Source organism: Gallus gallus, chromosome 2 (genome assembly GCF_016699485.2).
Source record: "Gallus gallus isolate bGalGal1 chromosome 2, bGalGal1.mat.broiler.GRCg7b, whole genome shotgun sequence".
NCBI lineage: Eukaryota > Metazoa > Chordata > Aves > Galliformes > Phasianidae > Gallus > Gallus gallus.
Window position 1 is genome coordinate 117,653,986 of NC_052533.1, and position 23,711 is coordinate 117,677,696.

Below are 23,711 nucleotides of genomic sequence, written 5' to 3' on the forward strand. Positions count from 1 at the left end.
AACAAAGTCTGGAACAGACAATGAAATTTTCAAGTGTTAAGGCCCAAGCTCACAGTTCTGCTATGAACGGACAGGCAATTCCCGCCAATTCTCTGTGGAAGCATTAATTCCCTATGTTTAACTTAATCACCTGATGACAAGGCAGCAGAAATGCAAAGACACTGTGCTTGTTTTCACTGCGCTGTGTTCTTGATGTCAGCCCCCCCTTCACTTTGGCGCTTCTTCCCTCCTCACGTTTTCTGCAAGCCAAACTCTCTACTCCTCCCCAGCCTCTGTAAGTGCTACGTCCCCCAACACTTGCCCTCATCTCTGTACTACTGCCTGATTTCTTCGGCCTTTCTTTCTTTCAAGTCTGTCTCCTGAGATGCCGCTGACATAGAAGTACACAAGAAAGGATCATCCATCTGATGAAGCCACCTGGAGACATAGTTAATGCTAGCAAAGAGCTTCTGACTTTTCAGAAAGAGGGCGGACCCCCAGACATTCTAAGCAGACTGTTAAGAAATGTCCCTCCTCTCACAGCTCCACAGTTTCCAGCATCCCATTTCATCCTCATTGTCAAAACTTCCTTTCCAAAGACAAGCAGAAAAAAGGATGTAAAAATTTACCATGGCCACAACAGAGGCTGTTGATCTTCAGAGACGCGCTCTACCAGACACGAAAACCACTACCGGACAGGAACACAGTTTGTGTGTGAACAAAGCAAAGTGAGACTCCTTAAATGGAGTGCATCAACACATCCTTCAGATCACATTTTCTAGAGCAGACTCAGCCCTGATTCACACATTTTATCAGGTAAACTAAGCAGCACACTGTATAAAACTGCTAACACATCCAAAATCTCCATGTCTGTGCTTTCCAAAGGCTAAAGGTATATCAATCTGCATTATTATATTTGTTCTTTATTGTCACTCCTCCTGTGCCATTCTCACTTGCTGCACAGGACAAAATTACACTTAATATTCTTCTGAGCAACAGCCAGTCTGTACAGCATGTAACTCTTTTTGATCACTATGAGGATAATTAAAAGTAATGAGAGGTGAACCGAAAAACCGAAAAACTAAGAAACTCATGGAAAATCTGTCTTTCAAAAGTGAAGCTAACACAGGCTCAATTCCAATGATTCTAGTTCCCTGGAAAATAGCAAGGAATATATCTGAGCTGTATCTTATTCTGCTAAAAGTGAAGCTATAATACAAATGTAATACAACTCATAACATCGAATCATAGAACTATAGAATGGCTTGGATTGGAAGGGACCCCAAGGATCATCAAGTTCCAACCCCCAAACCACAGCTTTTTGCATGACTGAAGCACTTAAACTGCAGTCACGGAAAACAAAATGAACATGCCACATCATAGGAAAAAGTTACAGAAAGCACAACAAACTTAATACATCACAACCTACAGCCAACCAACTTGTGAATCACCCAATGCCAAACGCTTTCAGGGAGAGGATGAGAACCTCAATCCTCATTTCTGACAAGAGATCCTGAAAGCTTGCCAAATCTCACCAGCCCTGTACTTGCTGACATCGCTTACACCAGCATGCAGCATGCACAACAGCAACCAGACCAGAACATCAGGAATCTACATCAGCTCTGCATTATCTGGCATGATGGGTGAGGGAAATGAGGGCCACTGGGCACAAGAGGATCTCACTGCTGTCTGAAACTTTACTAATCTGTAAGTTCAAGCCCACTGTTGTGTTTGATTTTGCCACTCCAGAAACAGTTCAGTATAACACAGCTACTAATTATGTCATTTTCTCAGGCTTCTTTCTCCTCCCCTAGAGTGCTCCTAATAAGGGAGGATACTCAAAATCATTTTAAATGATTACTATGAGACTACACCTCTGTATTCCCTGTCACCTGAAAGCAACCTAATTCTTGCTTACAAAATGAAGATGGATATCCAAATCAAAATGAGAAATGACAAGCACTAACTGCCAGCTCACTATAAACTTTAACGCTACAATCATATTAGGAGTCTTGTTATCACTACATATGATTAGCTGCATAGCAGTCTCTGCTACCATGAAATAAATTCAGTTAATTATCATAGGCACACCAACTGGGAAGAACGATCCACACATCTAAAAAGCACACACTCCAAAATGATATAGAAAAGGTGGTGATACTCTGGAAGGACCCCCAGGAGGTCTTTACAGAGATCAACAATAAACTCAAAGGTAGAAGTCAGAGCTCCAAAGGAAACACAGACAAACTTTCTGAAATTGAAAATAATAAAGCAAAATAGATAAGTGTAGGAAACCCTTTATACTAGGAGTATGGCTGTGTTTTATAATCATGCTTGTCAAGATCAAGATGTAATTTGTTCAACATTCAACATTTGGCTCATATAACCTGGAAGTGTGACCTTACCTTGGCATGAGCAGGCCCTCTTTCATTCAGAAGCTTATACTGGGGTTGAATTCTATTGAAACGGGCTAACTCATTTACCAGACACATTGGAGTTTTCTCTTTGGGGTTTGCCATGTTATCTTGGAGAGGAGCTGCAAACAAAGAGTCTGTAAAGCTTTTGTGGAGAAATGTACGCTTCACAACTTTGCAAACTTTGCAATAGTAGTACTATGTTTTAAAAAAAATGCTCTGGCTAAAAAATATTTTTTGCAAATATGCTAAATTCAGCATTCAAATACCTTTTCTGTATTAATCATAAGATAATACACAGCATATAACAATCATTTTGAATACATGCAATTTAAAAAATGTATTTTCAAAACGTCTCTGCAAAAGTTGACAGTGGAGATGGACATAAACATATGCTACACTTCCTATGGCAAAGTTCATTCTCAGGGGTATAACTAGTTCTAAGAATTGACTGCATTCTCAGAATACCATCTCAACACTTTGAAGGCTGCAATATAAAACACAGATGAAACACTATGGTCTCTCCTTCTTCCCAGTTCTCAATTTTTATTATTATGAAGTTGCTCTCAAAGCACTACGAAATATCTTTCCACACTTTATTTAAGGATTTTGTTCTGCTTTCCTTAGGCTACTTACTTCATGTACTCTGCCTTAGCATTTTTTAGCTTTCTTCTTCTTTCTTCAGGTTACTTGTATACCTTAGCACATGCTTTCCCTGCTCACTTAACTATTCATTATAACATTTCTGTATTTTATACCCAGTTCAGCATAGGAACTACTGCACTTATTAGGCTACAAAGGAAACACCAAACACTGCCAAGCAGTCTGAAGACATTCCGTTCTAGGGAAGAGAAATACACTTGGAGGCTTTCCTGCGCAACTAAAACTTCTCTGTAAAAGATACTCAGAATGCGACAAAACAGACATGTTCTTTTCTGAGCTTCTATATTATTAACCAGCACCTCACTGTAAATCTGGCTCAGTTAAAGAAACTTAACTTAGAGAACAGCCAATTCAGACAGAATATTTTTCTACACAATCTTCTTTCTTTATTTTTATCCTCCTTAAGACCTTTCTTTTTTTTTCCTTCTTTTTTTTTTTTTACTTTTAATTAATGAGTAAACAAAACGATTCCCTTCAACAGCACACAGAATGCACTTGGGCCACCTTACCTGGTGGGTTGCTGGATGGTGCGGGGTCTGCAAGGCCAGCAGTGGGGCTGCTGCAGCTGGCAGCCGACTCCGGAATGGATCCGTTCATGGCGGAAGGCAGGCCCAGCGTGTTTGCGGCTGTAACTGGCAGGGGTAGCACCATGGGGGACATGGGAGGGACGGACAGGTTTGCTGTCGTCTGCATCTTAACTTGTGCCATTGTTTATCACTACAATAAACAAATCAGCATGAGCTGGGCGCTTTTGCATTTTTTATATCAAATGACAGTACTGATACCAACAACATTCCTTTTTGCTACTGGAGCTGGGTGACAAAACTACCCACAGAACTCATGGCCCTGCAAACATTACTTCCAAACCAATGTATGGAGGAACGGAGTGGTTTGCTCACAGCCAGGGAACAGCACCAAACCAGAACCCACATGTCCTGGCTGTAGGTTCTGTTGCTTAACTGTGGGATAACCCTGCCTAAAGAACAGCTGGAAGAATCACTGCTCTAGAACAAAATTCCATACAGATCTTCTATTGATGAGATCAGCAGTGGCTGCTTTCTCCAAGAACTGATTTGCAACAAATTACAGTAGCAAGTTTTCCAAATAAAGTGCATACAAATACCAAAGAGGGCCACTGGAGAAAAATCCTACTTTTTTTGTTAGCAAAGTAGAAAACAGGTGGATAAAAAGAAAAAGTGGAGAAAAAATAAAGGAGAAGGAAAAAAAAGGGAAAGTAAGTTCTGAAAAATTACTTATCCAAGCTACAGGTGGAACACTTCAATCCTGACATAAATAATAAGCAAAGGTACCGCAGATTTCCTGTGCTGCCCAAAATGCAGTGCCTAAAGCATTTATACGTCAGATACCAATGACCTCACCCAAACAGGCCCGATACTATCACTTGTTCCTATCCACTAACAGACACCAAGTGTGTTTTAAGGGCTCATACACACTAAATGTAATGTAGAGCAGAGAGGGATGATCTCATAACAGCCAATACACAGCCTGGGATCTGGGACCTTTGCTGGCTGCAGCTCTGCACCTCTGACCAAGGTGCAGAAGGACATGAAGTGAAACCTCACCTTTCACATGGAACATCACCACTGTGCAGCTCCTTGCCATGTTTGCTGGGTAATTCTCTCTTCCCGAGCAAAAATCCCATTTAACACCTACAGAAAAGCTTCCTAGTTAGGGTCTTACTGAAACAAGTTGCTCTGTGCAATTTTTGGGGTGATTAAATTGGTATTTTCAACCCCTTCTCTCTCAAATCTTTTTTAAAATACCCAAGTATCAGATCTTAAAAGGAAACACCAGTTGGAATAAAATCCCACATCACTGCACATCACTGAGCAGTAGAACTACTTTAGCACAGCTGCACTTATATAATGAAAATGATATTACTGTGAAACTGTACTTCGATGCTGTTCAGATTGGAAGGCTATTTATATTACTTAGGGAAGACACACTGATTTTAATCTCTGGAAAGCCAAAAATTAAAAACATAATAATTAGAAATGAAGCTGAGGTGAAATTGTTTGCACTGTTCATAAACATCATAAGTAAAATGCTAACAGTGACAGAGTTTAAAAATACACACACAGTTAGCTGAGATACATCCAAACACTTCATGTGTTCAAACTCAAGGGCTAAATTCAGACTGCAAACATTTTACTGTCACTTAACAGAAAGTGTCATAGAATACAGCAATATTGCTAGAGGGACCTAAGACTGAGAATATAGAACTCCTTGATATAACTATGTATGTAATACTCATTTCAAATATTTTATATGAATCAGAATCAATTCAAAAAGTTTCTTAATTGCAAATATCAAAGTAAATAATGGCAGAATCAGGCCACAGTTATTAAAAATTATCTTTAAAATGACATCAACATAAATAATACGAAGAATCATTGTAATAATTAAAGTTTAAGGAACACTTTGGAATATTTGCAGTATTTTAGCTTCTAACTGTGACTATAAGAAAGATCATTCATATGATACTGCATGAGATACTACTGAACACCTCAGGCCCAATCAGTTCTCAAGCAACCTTTGGGCTTCCAGTATTTTGAGAGTTTATTCTTCTTTTCAAGAAAACAGGACATACCAATACTCAAATAAAAATTGAGCTTTATGAAGTATATTCATAGCTGTTATAGTACTGATGTTCCACAGGGATAAATCATAGGTCTGATCCTTTTCTATTAAGGATAAAAAAATAGTTTGGTAGTAAGATCACGGAGAACGGAAAGTCAATAAGATAAAGTTTAGGAGAAAGAAAGACATTTTGTACTGCCATAAAGCATGTAGGAAGTGAGAATAACATCACAACATATTAGAGATGTGGGGGTTTGTTTATTTTATTACTGTTCTTATGTCTCTAAAGCCAAACAACTCCTAGAAGAAACCGTTAATTGTTTTGTAAATAAACCTGCATAAACAGAGCTGCTCAGGCAGTAAATGTAATTCCAAGGTCTAGCTCTTCAGTAGGTGAGACACACAGATTACTGACTTGCATCCAGTTCTAAAAACCCACTGAGACAGAAACAACAGAGCGTATAGCAGACATAGTGCTGTAATGTCCTTTTCACATTATGAGGTAAATCAACTTTGATGTCAGAGAAAACCTGCACGTTCCCGCTCATCTCCACCTCTGTACCAGTGTCATGGCATTCTAGGAGCAGTGAGCACACTGTGGCCCTGCAGCACAGAGCCAACCCAAAATGCAGGGCTCGAGGCAGGGAGATCCTACAGAGCTGTCAGAGATAAAAACCCAGTTACATAATCAAAACAACTGCAAATATTCTGCGTGGATATCTGTGAAAAATCCAGCAGATAAAATAGGGCTAACTCATTAGGTCATTATGGGTACGGCCGGAACAGGCCACACACCTCATCTCAAGTGGCTAACCAGCTCCCTCCATGGGGCTGATACATCAAAAGGCCCACAAAGGAGTTTTTCTTCATGCTGCACAAAGTTAAACACTCGGATCTTTGTTGGAAATCTTTATTGTGCAGCTGCTGACTGCCAGCTTTGTTCCTTTATGAAGTCCCCAATTGCCACGCCAACACCACAGCAATGATATTACTTTGCAGTGCTCATTGCAGATACGTACGCAGAGCTGAAGTCTGTAGGCACAAGGCCACAAGTTTTGTAGTTAGAGCCAAAAGCCTGGGGTGCCTTCTGAAACACAGCAGTGCTTTTCCTCTTTGCCTGTCCTGCGCAGCTACACCAGAAAGGCCCCACCAGACTCCTAAAGGGAGGTAAATACACTGTAACTGCATATTTCTTAATCTCAGCTTTTGAAAGCCTTTTGTATCCAGGCAATTACACAGGTGTCAGTAGGCAGTTTGGTATCAACTTTCTCATTCAACGATGTATAAGCCATGAATTTTTCCCTCACTTTAAAAATCAGAACAAAAAACCCTCAGATTTTAAAGAGAAAATATCACTGTCAAGTATTCCATTTATTTTTCCTGTATGCTCTAATATGTTATTTAGCTATATTCAGATTCAGAATATTTTTAATAAATAGGAATGTCTCATGAATATCTCCTTTCTTAGAGTATGTCAAACTAATCTAATAAGCAAAGAAAGAAAAAACGTAGGTAAGACAGCAAGGAAGGCAGAAACGCAAGCAGAAAGTTTTCATGTTAAAGGTACTTTCAAAACGTGAACCTTTCAAACAGCAAAAACTTGAGCTGAAAGAAAAGCTTCCATGGGAAAAAAAGCAACGCAGCTGGAGAAGCTAATGACCCAAACAGCAATTGGAAGGCTGAAGTTCATCTGAGCAGAATGTGAAAATACACATTATAAGCAGGGTGCCAACTGCACACTCACACTACTGCGTCATGCAACTAAATGTACACAATCTATACCATGAACAAGTGTGAAACCAATGACAGGTAAATGCTACTTCAGTGTTTTACAAAAGCTAACAGTGAGAACCGGACACTGACATCTTGTATCTTATCTATTCAATACTTCCTGTTTGAGATTCTAATTAGCGCCAACTTTTCACAACACTGCCATCTTTATGATTCCAGGTCCTTCACCACTGAACTGCTACTCAGCATGTTACATGCTGTGTTTTATTTGTGAGGTTGACTGTATTGCAGCTAATGAGACTTTGTTCCTGTCTTCCTAGAATTCCCTTAAAAAAGACAAAAAAAGAAAAAGAAAGAAAAAGACATTTGTTTCAATTTCTCAAGATCATAATGAAATCTAATTCCATTTCTGAAATGCCTGCAGTCTCCTCCAACCCTGCTTTGTAGCATCTATAACTTTAACAAGTTTATTTATTCTATCATCCACAACAATGAAAATACTGAAAAGCTCAGGATCAGCATTATAACAGCCTGTGGTCAGTGTCTAAGGGGGAAGCATCTCAATGTTGTTTTCCAGACCAATCCCTGCAGCAGTTAGTATCTTGTTGATGGAACTCTTTTGCAAAAAAATGACAAGTCATTGAACTCTTAACACGGGCTCCTAACCAAAGAGGGTTTGGGTTTAGCCTGAAAATTCATTAAACCCATTTATTCTCCTGACATTACTTCATTCAACAGCATAGAAAACTGCCAAAAGTTAAATGTACCTCCTGTGTGCTGCTTCACAAAAGTATAATGTACAAATATTTACATTTTACATATAGGCCTTTTTTACATATAGGCAATACCTGCCATATATATACTTACATATATGTATACACACACACACATATAAATATTACACAGGTCCTAAGCTTCATGCTTGTTTGTTTTACTGTGGTACTGCTGTATCTGGCAGTTGATATGGGGATGACAGAACACACACAGCTCTGCATTACCTTTCGAGCAGCAGTTAATTCAATCTTTCCTGTTCCATAAAATCAAATAATGTGATAGTCACACAGAAACTGGCTAGCAGGAACATGAGTTAAAGCAACATAAGCAGATGGCTCTCTAGAATTAGTAATAAAATTTATCTTGTGTATACACTTAAAAGATGCAAAATTGAGAAACTACACATGAAAGGGTGTACAAAGAAGACTCCATCAGTGCTGGTCCTCACACTGTTTGCACTCAGCACTTGTTCCACCATCAGTCTGCTGCTTCTTGCCCTAGGAGGGGCGGTGTGACAGCAGCTGATTGACCTAAAGCTTGGCTGCCACAGCTGAGGGCAAACCTGTGTCCAATCTTCCCCCACCACAGAGCTCCATGTTAAGTTACCTCACTGAACCAGCTCATAAGCAAGTAAGGGACAGATGAGAGGAGAGTCTGTGCCCATACACAGAGAGCCATAAACTTATGACCTGGCATGGGTGCAAGCAATTAGCCCTTTCAACTTGTGCTATTCAGCTTAACTTCCTTGCCAAACCATAAACTGAAGTTCTGCCTCTTCACACTGTCCTACATTTTTTCTTTATTATTATTTTTCTACAATGCCTTACACTGGGACAACTTAACTTCAGTGGAAACCTGGACACAGCTACAAGCTAGTTAACATATAAGTAATACATGACAGTAAGTGAAATCAGGCCTTACAAGCATTTCAATTTCCCGAGGTATAAGAAAAAAATAAATCACTAGTTTTTGTTTTAGGTAGTTTGATAAAACAATTTACAACCAAAGATAAAAATGCACACAGCGAGGAAGGTGAATGGACAGAGATTACAGACTAACGCTCAAGTTTAAAGGCGCTGCAAGGCCGATAGAAAAGTTCACCTGCTTGCTCAGCATTAAGCCGCACCTCAGAGGAACAACTAAATGCTGCACTTGCTCAAAAGTGGCTTCCTTGGCTTCCTGAGGGCGGCAGAAGGGGGCACACACAATTCTGGAAGGCCGGGCAGACGCGGGCAGAATGAGCAGCTGTAGATTTCTCTGGGCTTTCGCCAGGTCAGAACATGAAATCCTATCACACTTTCAGAAAATACAGAAGTTATTTCTGTCGGGATATTATCTGCAGAGGAATATCTTTTGCAAACTTCTATATATGATCAGTGAGGTTTTCTGAAGAGCGTTCCACTGCTGGCTGAAAACCAGAGAAGCAGAAAAGTATTTTGGGGAAGAATAAAAAGAGAAAGGAAATTCAACAGATGAAAAATCTGCACTCATAATTTCAGCCACTTCTTCAAACACCAGTCAGCTTAACCACCTTTCTTTAATTGCGACCAAGAACATGAAAACCAAGAGCAAGGACTGAGAAAACTGTGCTAGAATCTGTTTCATCTTGCACTTTTATTTCTTTCACAATGAAACCATATTGGTTTCCGAATCTCCAGTGCTGTGTTGATCCTAGATGCTACATAAAGCACGAACCAATGCCTAGACCACTGTTACTTGTTAATAAATATCTTAAATCTGTCACTGATTTAATCCTTTTCTAACAACTCTTTCCAGAGTTGCTAATTTTGAAAAGACAGGAACATTTCCAAACAAAAACAAAATAGGCCAATAAGGTAACTAAGTATGGAATCGAAAGGCTAAAATCTAAGACATTCTCAGTAAACAAAATGGTCAAAGGTGAGGACTTTTATTGCTATTAATTATCATGCGTTAGCAAGACAACTAGAACAGAAATGTCTTACCCTGCAGCTGAGATAAGATACATACAACTTGAAATACACATTATACAGCAGAACGCAAACAAATGTAACAAGCAAATGTTTTTGAGCTAGTAAATTGCTTAAGCCACTACAGCTGAAGTAGTGTTATCTGCAAGGCCATCCACATGTGTGGTGCATCTCACACCACAACAGTAAACTACACCTCATGACAAAGCCGTACAGCAAGATATAAAGGATTCAGGTGAGGAATAAAGACAGCTGTAATTTAGGTTTCCAAACATAAGCAAAGTGCCCCAATGGAGTGAAAGGAAATAAAGTGTGAAAATCAGTAGCCCATCCATGGTTTAAAAGCACCATTTGAGACGTCCTAAAACATCACATATGGATACCTTCAAAAAAGCAGAAGTCCCCTCTAAAGACCAATGTCACATCTGACATTTTACGTGGCAGATGGTTCAGATAAACGTCAACGTGAAAAGGCAACAAAATGGCACTACTGCATGTGTTTAAACAGAAGCACTACACCGCTAATCAGTACATCAAGGCAATCAACAAGCAGGCTCTATCCTAGGGTTAGCTGGGCGATGGCTGAGGATTAGACAAGATAACTTCCACCTCCAACTGCACTGGATGTCAAAATACAGACAACTGAAGCCAACTCAAAGGCTACTGTCAAACCTGTCTTAGACAAGCGATAATAGACCTTATTAAAACTAACAGACATAATTATGGAAGCAAATAAACTCTTGTGAGAAGCACTGCAGACTTAAGAGCCACACCTAACACATTTACTGAAGACCAGCCCTCTCCTAAAGAACGAAGGAAAACGCGTGGATTAGGACATTGGTTATTATTTGTGCATGCAAATTACACAGAGTCTAAAAACGTGTAATGAGAGAACCTCAGCAGAAAGTGAGGAGAGGAAGGACAAGCCATCCCTCTGGCTTCCACAGCAACTGGAAGGCTGACACCAAAATGCTGAGAAAGGAGCAACACAGGCAGCACCGTGCCTCACAACGCTCAGCAAAGCCCAGTGACCCCAGGAGACACACACAGTTCATTTCATTGCCTATGAGAAAAAATAGAGGCCAGTCCTGTGCATGCTGGAGGGCCACTTGGGTCAATGGGAAACTTCACTGGCAAATAAGTAGCAGAGTTCCGAAGTAGAGAAACTTCATTAATACCCATCTTGAATCAGGATGGAAAAAAGAACTGCCGTTCTTACAAAACCTTACTGCTATCAAAGAACGCTGAAGCAAAGTCTGAAACCAAACAAAAAATTCAAACATCTGGAAATTCCTCAGAGCACACTGTGACCAGAACAAACATCTCTTGGGGAAAGTGGCTTGGCCTAAGGCAGTTTCAGAAGCGTAATGACAAAACTCCTGCGTGAAACGATGAGGAGATGAATGAGACTATCAAATCAAAGAGTTCAGTGCCAAAGGAAAACTAAAAGATAACAGAAGCCAAACTGCTGCATCAAAAACTGAGTCTGTCAGATTTTCCAACGCTCTTCAACCTGCTCATAACCCACAGCACAAAGGGGAAAGATTAGGCTGCTTCATGCAAACCTCCACCACCTTTCAAAGATAAACTCATCAAAAAGCTTTTCCTGTTTCACTGATGCTGTACAGAAATCAAAGAAAATGGCAAAAAAAAAAAAAAAAAAAAAAAAAGGAGGGGGAAATTTCCAACAGCCAATTCCCAGTTTGCACGCTGCCACACACTTTATCCCAATAAAAAGACTGCACTGGCCAGCCCCAGTACTGGTTCAGACACAGCCACCAGTTTGACCCAGCCAGGATGTCCTGAATTATTATGGAAAAGAAAATGAGAAACTTCCTCCCACCAAACAGCAAGATGATCACCAAAGCCCACTTTGCAGAAGACCTTCCACGTACCAAATTCATCATGGTTTGAGATAAATCCCAAAAACTAGCTTACACATGCCTTACTGATCAGATGCACAAAGCTAGAGGGTGATGTCCTTCTCTGTATTAGCTTGCTGTGATTGGGAGCAATCACTCAACCACTAATCCAAAAGGCAATAGCAGTATCATAACTCTTAGCAGTCATGGCAAGGAAGTGATCTACCTATGACCTCTTGGAAACTGAAAACACGCATCTCCTTAGCCAGACTGCAATACACAGCCACACCTGCAACTTGTTCAAAAGATGACCTCACCTGGTTCCACAGTCAGTGGAGTAGGACAATCATCAAGAGACTCTGCAACACTAAGTGCTGAATTTTCACAGCTACCCCAGAACTCATCCATACAAAACATGTCAGAAAGGCTCAAGGAAATGAAGATGTAGTGACTCCAGAAATTGCGATCACGAAGTTGAATTTCAGTAAAATGTGGAATTATTGCATTTTCTGAGATGAATCATTCAAGTGAACCATTTACATATTGCACCAAGACTGAAAAAAAGTCTACACTGAAATGGTTATTGGTTGCCGTTGTATGCAGAGGGTGTCACACCACCTTTAATTACAGATAATGAGCAGATAAACCACAAGTGCCTCAGGTTAAACAAAAATGAGTAACTAAGCTTTTTCATGAAGAAAAATAGCAGAAAAGAAGGGCGGCCTAAGCCACTGGTTTAACAATCAATCATCAGCTTAAAAGTTCAGAAGGAGATTAAGTCAATGAAAAACCATGACTCAGACCTGACATGCTGCCACTACAGAATTGCTCATAAACTTGTAACTGGCTCCTTATTTGTGATATCAGCATCTAAGCTGAACTCCTTCACAGATTCTAGCTTCTTATTCAATTACTATTTAAAAAAAAAAAAAAAAAAAAACCTGTGTTTTTTCCACTTTGTGCTAACAGCCAGTAATTTTACTCTTAACACCTCAAAATAGCTTTGATCGACTTTAAATTACAACATACTCTTATTTTAGGATGATTCTAAGCAAAACATTCCTGCAACTCTTTGTTCTGAAACATGCAGAAATCCCTTCTTGAGTAAAAACATATTCCCTAACCAGAAATTGCACATGAATGGTATTCAGAAAATGATTCTGGTTTTCCTTGGCTGTGACAAGCTACTACCGATCATTTCACATAACAAAGACTAGTGAAGCAGTAGAAACGTGCCTAATTCTTCACAAAAAATAAATTCTTTCTTTTCACAAATCCTTACAGCCCTTCCTACCAGCCTCCCTCGCTCTACAATTAATCCTCCATCATAACAGCTCCAAGACCTTCAGAAAAGGATGCTTCAGTGGACAAAGTGGTGGGTGTTATGCTTCACTGAAAGAAGGTGATACAGTTTTGGTTTATGTGCCTTTATTTTTGTTTAATTAGCCACAAGCATATTTAAACAAAGAGAGCATTTCACAGCCCAAGTGGTAAATTCCCAACTTTAAGTCTCTTGCAGCTTCCAAAAAGCTGCAGCTCCCAGTCAAAGTCTGAGGGAAATTCTCACCTCCTGTTCATCAATTACTTCCGAGTTCCCCTTTCTCTCAGCTGTCCTGTACCCATGCTTTGTGATGCCTGAATACAAGATGAGTTCAATGCACTTCCTAGGACTAGCTCTCTGTTTGCCAAGGGACAGAATGGGCACACTGCTCATAGATGAAGCCTACCTTGTCAGATTAGGAGCTCTATAGAGTACAGAGAAAGAGCATTCTTCCTATCTCACATGCAGCCCTCATTAGTTGATGAACTAAGGCAAAATAACTACTGAGTACTAGATACGCTGTACCAAGTTATCTGACTGAAGATCTGTTTTCAACTGGAGGAAAGTTCAGAGTTGCTAAGTTTGGGGGCAAGGTCACAAACTTGCAAAACTGATGACGCAAGCCTGGCTCAGCAATGAAAACAGAGTGTAAAAATGATGGAAGTGAAAAGATACCACTTAGTCAGCCGTGACTTGGTGATACTAACTCTCAGCTCCAGCAAACCAGGTGGGAAAAGACATGTGCCTGGGAGGGTCTCAGGGAAAGCCAAAGAGGACAAAGCTAACTTCTCCAACCACACGCAACAAGCAGCCATCAATTCAGACTCTTTAAGCATGCTGAGAATGCAAAAAGTCATCGGCAACAACTCAGCACAGTGCATGAGAAAAGCAAGGGCCTGCTGATTCCTTATAGCAAATCCATGCTTGGGGCAGACATTTTTAAGTGGTGTGATAAAAAAATACTTATCTCCACAAGAAGGTGCAGATTACAGAAGATTTTGGCAGCCGTGGAAGGGGGAAAAATCCTGGTGTTATGCTTACAGATCCTTTCAGCTCATGTAAATTAGCAAAGACAAAAAAACACTGAAGAAAAACTTCTGCCTATATGATCAGAGAGAAGCTAAACATTAAAAACTTGCTGAGCACTGAGCAAACGCATTCCAGCACAGCAGTCTAACATGCATCTGGCAAGATGGCAAAAGGTTAATCTCTATAGCTGGATCAGTGAGGAGGATATTAAACTAACAACAAACAGCAGAAAAGAGGCTAGTAAAAAGAGATTTGGTTCAGGTTGAGCACACTGTGAGTACACAGAATCAGCATGACAAAAGCAGGAGATTTTTTCCTCCAATTGCTTACTTACTAACGATTAGGAGTAGGATATATTACAGGATAGCAAATGAGGGATCTCAATCCATATAGCTGATGATTCAGAATAACTTACATTCTGCAGACTGGAGGAATAACTATTACAGGAAAAAGAACCATAACCTGAAACAGTGAGTTAAAATTTTAAATTCTTTTTTTTTTTAAAAAAAAAAAAAAGTTCTTAAAAGAACTTTTACACAGATATAGAATTAGAAATAAAGCAAAGGACAACCTTGACTAGAAGCGCAACTTGCTTGATTCAGTGGTAATATGAAAGGATTCAGAATAAAAGGTAACAGAACCTGCAACTGAGCGACAATGAGAAAGAAGTCTGAAGATAGGAGGAATGCCAAATCCATTAGCAACAAACAGTACAGGCCCATGACTAAATGGACAGATGGAGCATGCTCTGAGCTTCACTTTAAAGGGATCTCTTTCTTACCCCTCACTGCGCTCTCAGGACTCCCAGGGCATTAACTCCAGCAAGGTAAAGTTAGTTTTTGTGAATCACAAATCACTCTAAATCAGAGCAAAAGAAAAACCTGCTCTGAACTTCCATTTCTGACCTAAGAGTCCTATTCCTCACCTTCAAAACAAAAATCAAATAAATAAAAAACACTTCAAAAGGGAAGGAGGACCCACTTTTCTAAGATGTCCAAGAGAATACATGCTATTTGGATACTTATATATGTGTCTGATGGAGTCTTATCACTGGCCAACAAGAATGACCCTCAGTACCAAAGGGATGGAGTGCTCCTAGCCCAAAAAGCCAACCAACATCTTGGCTGTTACGTGTCAAAAACAGAAGTTCTGGTAAACATGCAGACTCAAAGCTTTGGAGTAGAGGTTTGTAATCCATTGTTAACAGCACAGGTATCCACATTAATGAAGCAGAATGGGCCCTGAAACTAGAACTGCCTTGGCTGAACGAGTACAACCACAGTGCTCGGCCCTACCCTGCCTTTATGTTAGTGAAATGAAGAGGAAAATGCATAATCCAGAATAAAAAACTAGGCTGCCAAAACTGAAGGAATCAGGAAGCTGAGAATGACCTAGGCCATTAGCTATATTAGTTTGAGAGAAACTACATCTCTTTTGCTCCTGATGGCCGAGGTGACAAAGCAAAGGTAAGCTGTACAGGACTTACAATCAAAGAATCATTAAGGTTGGAAAAGACCTCTAAGATCATCTAGTCCAACCATCAGTCTGCCACCACCATGCCCACTAACTCACGTCCCCAGGTGCTACACCTACACATTTCTTGAACGTCTCCAGGAGCAGCGATTCCACCACCTCCATGGGCAGCCTGTTCCAGTACCTCACCACTCTTTCTGAGGAGAATTTTTTCCTAATATCCAACCTGAACATCCCCTGGCAAAACTTAAGGCTATTACCTCTTGCCCTAACACTAGTTAACTGGGAGAAGAGGCCAACCCTCACCTTGCTACAACCAGGTCACTGCAGAGAGCGATAAGGTCTCCCCTGAGCCTCCTCTTTTGCAGTCTAAACAAATCCAGTTCCCTCAGCCACACCTCATAAGACTCGTGCACCAGAACCTTTACCAGCCTCATTGCCCTTTGCTATCTTTTGCAACGATAGCAAAGAAAGCTACTCTTTAATGTAATGGTCACATGAAAAAGGGCCTCCATGGCATGTGCTGCACTGAGTTTACAGTCTTGTAATGCAACAGCTGGAGAAAACTAATGGATTAATTCTTCTCCTGGAACCTACAGCTGGCTTCAAGTCCACATTCAGAATGTCCTCATGAATAATAGCTTCATCAGTCCCTAGAAATGGAATCTGGTCCTGGTATCTTCAGTGACTTTCCAGTTACTTACTGCTTTACCTAAGTGATGAAGACCACTCAGTTGTAAAAGAGTGAAGAAAAGACCACGTGGGCTGTTCTCCTTTTCTGAAAAGGTCAAATCCCATATCTAACCTTATGGATTCATCTAATAGAGTTTAGAGAGAGTATTCAGAAAGCAGGGTGGGTTTTACCTGCCTCCTGATCCAGGACAAGTTCTTAGCCCCTTTCGTGATGGGCAGACAGCCTTAATTGCAGAACGGAAGCAGAGAGTTTGCCTATTTCATACAAGACCTGTAAGCGTGGTGGACTGAGTTACAGACAGAAGGATTTTCACAAAAACCTCTCTGTAGTCATTTTTTATATTCCTTGAGATTCCCAGCCTTTCACCAGTTGCAAAAACAATATATCCTGAGTGTATACTATTCTCTTAAGCACAATACAACACTGGCATTGTCCATCTGAGAAACGCTGCCACCACAGATGGAAGACAGCTCGAAGCATGCTGGTTCAGTACTATTAGAAACATAAGACTGAAACCAAAAGAAGAGAAAATGTTTACCACGTTCTGAAAAAGTCCTGCAAGCTGGTTTGCAGGACCGAAGGAGGATCAAAAGGGGGAAAAAATGGTGAATTTCTAACAAGAACATTTAGACTACTTCTTGTTTTTATCTTGTCTAATAGCACAGCCAGATCCCCTATAGACAGAATGTCAGTTCTTTCTTTGTCTCAGTACAACTGCATGTGCTACAAACTGACCCAACACTGCTTTGTACCAACTCTGCGGTTTCACCTTGGGAACAGTGCATGATGATTTACTCGCTTCAAAACATTTCAGCTGTATGGATGTGTTGTCTGGATGACATAGAAGTTCTCTTTTCCAAAAAGTCAGACAAACCATTACTTTTTTATAACATTTTTTGTTATAAATGAATACAACTCCAATGACTGAAATCAATCTACGTGTCTGCTATATTGACATTTCCTTATATTGTCTAACACCACTGTTCTTAATTGGGTTTATTGTACAAGAAACTGGAAACAACAAATACATAACAGATTCAAAAAAAAAGAAGAAAGAAAGAAAAAAAGAAACTAAGAATAGCAATAATAGTAAAAATTAGGTTTCTTGACTTTCATAGAAGTCTTCTTGTTCCCACAGAGGACCATTTGCACTGCAAGAAGCTTCCCTAAACAATCCAGTCTCCTACCCTCAGAAACGTTTCCTGCAGCCAGGAGGCAAACAGCACTAATTCCCTGTTCCTCAAAGCTGGCAGGCAGAGAAACTGTAAGCACGGCCAACGGCAGTGCAATCCTTTGGAGATTTTCAAGAGATTGTAAATACATCCTTTGAGTGTGCGGTACTACGGTCAACATCTTAGCAAGCTGCCTTTTTCCAGAAACTAAGGACAGCAGGACAACTCAGTGTATAAGCCGTACGACTCAGCCACTGGCTATTACCGTGACCATTCTCCAACACCATCTGAAATCCGTGCCCAAATGCTGACTTCTAATTAGTCTAAAAAGAACCCCTCACTACCATTTCAGCAGTGACTAAATTAGAAGATCATGGGGATAGAGGACTATAAAATTAAACATTTTATATGAAAGAAGTTATTTACTAGGACAAAGAAATAAAACTCTGATTTTATTAGGTAAAGTATCCATAAATCCGTTACATATCAGTCATGTACTCTACAGAAGCATACTTGAGTAAACCAAAAATAAGAGGTATAACAGAGGTGAGGACACAACACTGGAGCACAGGTTTCACTAAAACACTCCAACTACCACCAGCTTAAAAACACCAGGGTGGCTGTCGAGACACAGTATGAGCCAACTTTGCAAGCTACAGACACACGTGTGACTTCAGTCTTACACCACCAGACAGGTTTTCAAAAGTCATTTTCAGATGAGAAGTTGTGACAGGAAGTTTTTTTATTCTGAACAGTCTCCAGACCAAGGCACGGCAAACCACTTCTCAGGTTTTAACTGAACTCTTGCTCTTCTAACACAAACACACTTTGGATAATGTGATGGTGACTGCTCCCTGACAATGAGCAGACATGAGCACTCTCAAAGAGCAGGGCACTTGGCTCTTACTATATTGTTACGCACAGGTTCCACTTCTCCCATTTCCATGGTTTGCCACATGCTCCAACCAGCTCTGCTCCCCTCACATTTACACCATCACAGATCCCTCCTCCCTGTGCAGAGATGCACACCTCATTCTCTTCCCTGCCTGCTTCTCAGCACCCTGTCTCACACCTGATGTACCCCCATACTAAACAGAACTCCTGAACTTGTATGTATTGCAGCAGCAAGCAATGAACAACAAGCAGGGAAGGAGGGGTGTTCAGGTCAGGACCCCTGCACGGGCTCTCACAACCCTAATCCTCACAAGGGTGTGATGCTAACATGGCCACAGTCCAGCAGAAGAGCAGCTGGGAAGCACGAGCACCTGAAGGGCTCTCCTGCACAGCCTCCAGCAATAGTTACCATAGGTGCTTTAGGAAAGCACCTTCCTCCTTGCTTTCTCTTCCTCTCTGGGGAAGAGAGAGGAAAATCGGGCATTATTGTGAGAAATACGGGCTGTGGGGCTGATCCAAAGATGAGAAACGTAACATAATTGGTTCTGGTAAGGGCAGGCCTATCTGAGGGAGCTCCTTGGTGCTGCTGCTGATAGGAGATCCATATGGCCAAGGAAGGAAAAGCGAAGCTTTGGCGGCTCGTCAACAGAAGTTATCTTCTTAGAGTTCTGCTACAGATTGCAGGTTGGGTCCTCCCTCACCTCACCCACAGGGTGTGAGGAAGCAGATATTTGGCTCTCCAATGGATGAAATCTATGCAGATGTCTACATGTATGTATGAAGTAAAAGCATAATAAAACCAGCACCGCATATGCGCATCTTACAAGGTCTGCTTCCCTTGCACGATACTGTAATAGGATGAGCTTTGAAGGACGAAACACAACCAATCCAAGCGCTTCTCTTCTTTTCGAGGACTAGCAGATCAATAGCCACGTGCTCCAGGCAGGTCAAAGCAAAGAGACAGAGCACGACAGGGGCAGTCCTCCCAGAGGCTGGAGGAGCAGCGCTGCAACTGCTGACCTGCTCTGCCACACCATCTAACCTTCCAAGGTCATTCTGTGGCACCTCACAACCCCAACACACCCAGCTTCACCAACACGCACCAGGATGGCGGCAGAGCTGTGCTTGTAAACCTCTGCAGGAGACTCAGCCCTGGCATTTGCCCCCAAGGAAGGGGCTGATTGACTTAATTGCCTCTTTAAACTTGGTCAAGTCACTGAAACACCTCTGACAAAGTTTTCCTACATGTAAAATAAGGGAGCTCTTTTACAAGCCACTTTCACAGCTCAGGACTGAAGATTATTCAAACGTGTTATTACTTTGACATTACTCTGGAGGGAAGAGGTAGCTGAAGCTGGGAATGAGATCTGAAGACTTCAGCCTCCAAATCGCAGCCTGACCAGAACCCAAAGTTGATGACCTCGGCCAAAGCCAAACATCACCAAGTTCCTTGAAGCAAGGAAAACCTGAACTGCACTCTCCCTCACAAACCACAACCAAGCAGTGGCCTCACTCCAGCTCCCAGCATCCAGAATCTGAGTGAGCACAGCAAGAGCAGGCATCTCCCTCCCCAGGAGTTTTTCCAGGGCAAAGCAGAGGATCCATGATTGGAAGTCGATGCCGAGAATCACACGGTGCTGCTGGATGTCAGAAAGGCTTCATTCAGGGAACTGTCAGACCTGGCACCATTTACAGGCAGCAGTGTCACAACAAAGCCTGTGCGGAACCTCCCTGTATTTAGAAAATAGATTCCCAACCTGGAGTTACTATACATCTCAGGCTTTACTCCAGTGCAGCAGTAACGTCAGTGACATACACAGCAACCTGCACTCAATCACAGGAGCGCAGTGCAACCCCACCTAGCTACACCAGAGCCATAGCTTTAGTTGTGCCCTGTGGCAATCCACACACATTTCCTCAGTAATCACTGAGGGACACTGAGTAGCAGCAGAGTGGGTGGAACATCTCTTCTTCGGTGCAACAAACTTTATTCAGTACTACAGCAATTGCTGTAGGGGGACAGTCCTCAGCAGGCAGAGGCACAGCTTGCCTGCCACAGGGCAACGCTGGGTGGGTGCACTGCCAGGAAAGGTGCTGCTTAGGCATCCTGGGCCCGGCAGGCAGCACCCTGAGCTGCAGGTCAGCACCCAGCAGCCCCATCCAGACCCCAACGTGCTCAGGATGAGCCTTCTCTGACCCGAAGGCCAGGGAGGGCCTGGGCCTGTTGCAAAACGTGTCCCTCTCCTTCCACCCCACCTCAAACACAGCCCTGCAGCCTTCGAGCCCGCTGAGCCCCCGGGAACCGCTCCACTGCCAGTTGCCTCATGGAAGGAACACTGACATCCATTTTGGGAGCACGACAGCGCGGTCCTGCTGGCAAAGTTTAGGACCCCGTCCCAAGTTCAGGCGAAGAGCGTGGTGAATGAAGCGAAGGCAATGGACGTAACGCGGACAAACGGATGGGCGAGGTGCGGGAACCCGAACGTTACTGCACGAGGAATCTCCGAACCCGCCGTGCGGATCGGGCACACCGGGGCGGGGAGGGGGCAGCAGGCCAAGGAGAGCGAGACCGCTTCAGCCCACACCGGCTCCTCGCGCAGCTCCGGGCAGGCCCGGCCCGCAGCCCCGCCGAGCCGAGCGCAACCGCCCGGCCCTAAGGCCGGGGCCGCGCCGGACCGGGGGTTGCGGCGGAGCGCCCACCTGCGTGCCCGCGGCGGCCGTCCGCTGCCCGGCTCCGGCGCCCGGGGGAGGAGGAGGTGGAGGAGGAGAAGGAGGCGGCGGCGGCGGCGAGGGCCGCGGGGCGGATGGCGGAGTCGGTGCCGCCTCCGCCGCCCTCCTCCTCCATCCCGCCGTGGCGCAGCGGTGCCTCGGGAGGAGAGCGCCCGGGGGTCGGAGGAGCCCCTGCCCGGGGCCGCGCCGCGCCGGCGGGAGGGGAGAGAGCGGGGAGGAGGAGAAGCGGGACCAGAACCCGGACATCATGGCTGCGGCAGCCCCCTCCCCTCCGGCCGAGGCTTGGCTCCCCCGTCCCGCGCCCGCCCTCCTCTCACGGCGGAGGGGCGCGGGGCCGCCCGGCGGGCCCCGTTACCTGCTTCCCGGGGACACTTCGGAGCCGCCTCCAACATCGGCAAACACTAAAGAGAACTGACCCCGCCGCCGCGGCGGCCGCCGCCGGCCCCAACCACTCCGCCCCCCCCCCGGCGCTCCCGCCGCGGCCCCGCCGCTCCGCCGTCCCGCCGCCCTCCGCCCCGCGCCCGCCGTCGGCCTCGCCCGCCGCCCCGCCATCGCCCCTCCGGCCCCCGGCGCCCGCGGCGGGTTCCCGGCGCCGCTCCGCGGCCTCGCTCCCCCCCGCTCCCGCAGTACGAATGGCCCCGTCCGTATCCCTTCCCGGCCCGGCGAGGCCGCGCAGCGCCTCTAGCGGCAGCCGTGCCGCCTGCCCGCCGCCCCCGTTCCTCCCGCGCCGCTGGGGCCGGTTACGTCGGGCTCTCCGCGGCGGCTGCGGGGCTGCCGTGCCAGGGTAGGGGCGAGGCGGAGCGGACCGGGCGCTGCCGGCACCGTGCGGGCGCGAAGCCCCAGCGACCCCGGCCGCTGACTCGGCGGCGGCCGCGGCACCGAGCGAGGAGCTCCGCTATCCGCGTGTGCTGCGGCCCGGCCGGCTCCTCGCGAGGCGGCCCTACGAGAGCGGCGTAAGCACGGAGAACGCGGCGCCCGCAAGTTCTCAGCGGGCGGACGGACGCATGAGCCGCGGTAGCGCTCCGGCGCTCGCCTCGCTGCGCCCGCCGTCCTTTTAATTCCACGGTTCTCTCAGTTTCGCACTGGAGAGGAGAGAGCCCCGGGAAAAATCAGCTTTTACTCCAGCTGCGTTATCGCCCGTCTGAGCGGCAGCCGGCTGTCACACGCCGGGCTGCTACCTTTAACCTCCTTCGAGAGCAGCCCCGCAGCGCTTTACCTCACCTCTCCTTTCCTCCCGTTCTCCCCTGGCGGTGACCCGCCCCCTACCGGCAGCCCGGCCCAGGCCGACGCCGCACCGGGAGCTGCTGCCTGCGCTCTGCCCGGCGGTGAGGCGTGCAGGGCGGTGCGGCGGACCTCCGTGCGCAGCCGGGGAACGAACGGCGTGCGGGGATACGGGGCGAGAGGAGAACCTCTACGTCGTGTAACAGCCCCGCTTTCAGGCGTGACCCCTCACCTCTCTCAGGCGGGAGTGGTGAGAGGAAGGCTAAATGTCGTTAGCACGACTGATGGCAGCATCGCAGTCCATGCGGATTACGTGGTGTCCGATCAAACCGCGGCTCCTCGCAGCAACACGTGGTGAAGAGGAGGGCAACTGCTACAGCTGTTGGGCATTGCCCTTACGGAGCAGCAGCCAGAGGCCTCAAGCAGCAGCAGTGGCAAAACCTCGGCTTCCCAGCCAGGAGCTGCCCAGGGAGGCTGCAAAGCCCTTTGAGTTGTCAGCACTCAGTGCTGCTTTTTGAGGGCTTCCACCCTACGGCAGTCCTACGGTTCTATTACCAAAGCATCGCCCCTAGTGCCATGTTTGCTTGTCGCTTACACAGTACAGGACTGGGCAGGAAAAACAAAATGGAAAGCACTTTGTAATGCCAGATTTAGGCTGAACCATTTCTCAGCAATGAAACCATTTCTCAGCAATGAAACCTTCCTTTAAATTAGAAATAAATAGAAAAACAGAACTATTGAGGCACGGGTGAAATAAATTCTAACTATCTTGGAACATCAGATGTATCATAGGTATATATTTCGAAACCAACAGGTATTTGCTCATGCTCAGAACAAATCTGAAGGTTGCATTTCTGTCAGTATCTATGCTATTCCATGGTTTTTTTTTTTAAAACCTTGTCTTGAAACCAAGCAGGGAATTGGTGCACCAGCTGAGAGCGAAGAACACGATGATGGATGGAGCCCAACCAGTTTCCCAGGCGCTGGGGGTATAATTGCACGCTGATAGTGCACCTCCAGACATATTCTGTAAGCTTGTGTATTAGAGACAATGATTTATACACCAAACACACGTACTGAGGCTTAGTGACAGGATGGTGTTATGAGTATCTAGGTGACAGCGAGGTTTTATTCACACTAACAGAACACTACTATGACATAATTTGTTTAAATACACTTTTGGGAACGCAGCATTTGCTAAGGC

General features: G+C 44.3%; 1 protein-coding gene across 13 annotated transcripts in view; it reads right to left on the reverse strand.

Moving 5' to 3' along the window:
- STAU2 (staufen double-stranded RNA binding protein 2) overlaps positions 1-22,538 on the reverse strand; it is a 166,480-nt gene extending 143,942 nt beyond the window's left edge. For 3 of the 13 annotated variants that reach the window (NM_001389390.2, NM_001389389.2, XM_040677690.2), the window contains exons 1-3: positions 21,642-21,732; positions 3,566-3,773; positions 2,385-2,515 (exon numbers count right to left, since the gene is read on the reverse strand). In NM_001389390.2, the coding sequence (NP_001376319.2) occupies positions 2,385-2,515; positions 3,566-3,764 (330 nt within the window). In that variant the 5' untranslated portion in view covers positions 3,765-3,773; positions 21,642-21,732. Of the gene's footprint in view, positions 1-608; positions 2,516-3,565; positions 3,774-4,639; positions 6,293-6,676; positions 6,711-9,263; positions 19,633-20,812; positions 21,733-22,502 lie in introns of those variants that run through there. The other 10 variants (XM_040677711.1, XM_040677672.2, XM_046919733.1 and 7 more) reach the window with 8 other exon arrangements.
- Positions 22,539-23,711: the final 1,173 nt, after the last annotated feature.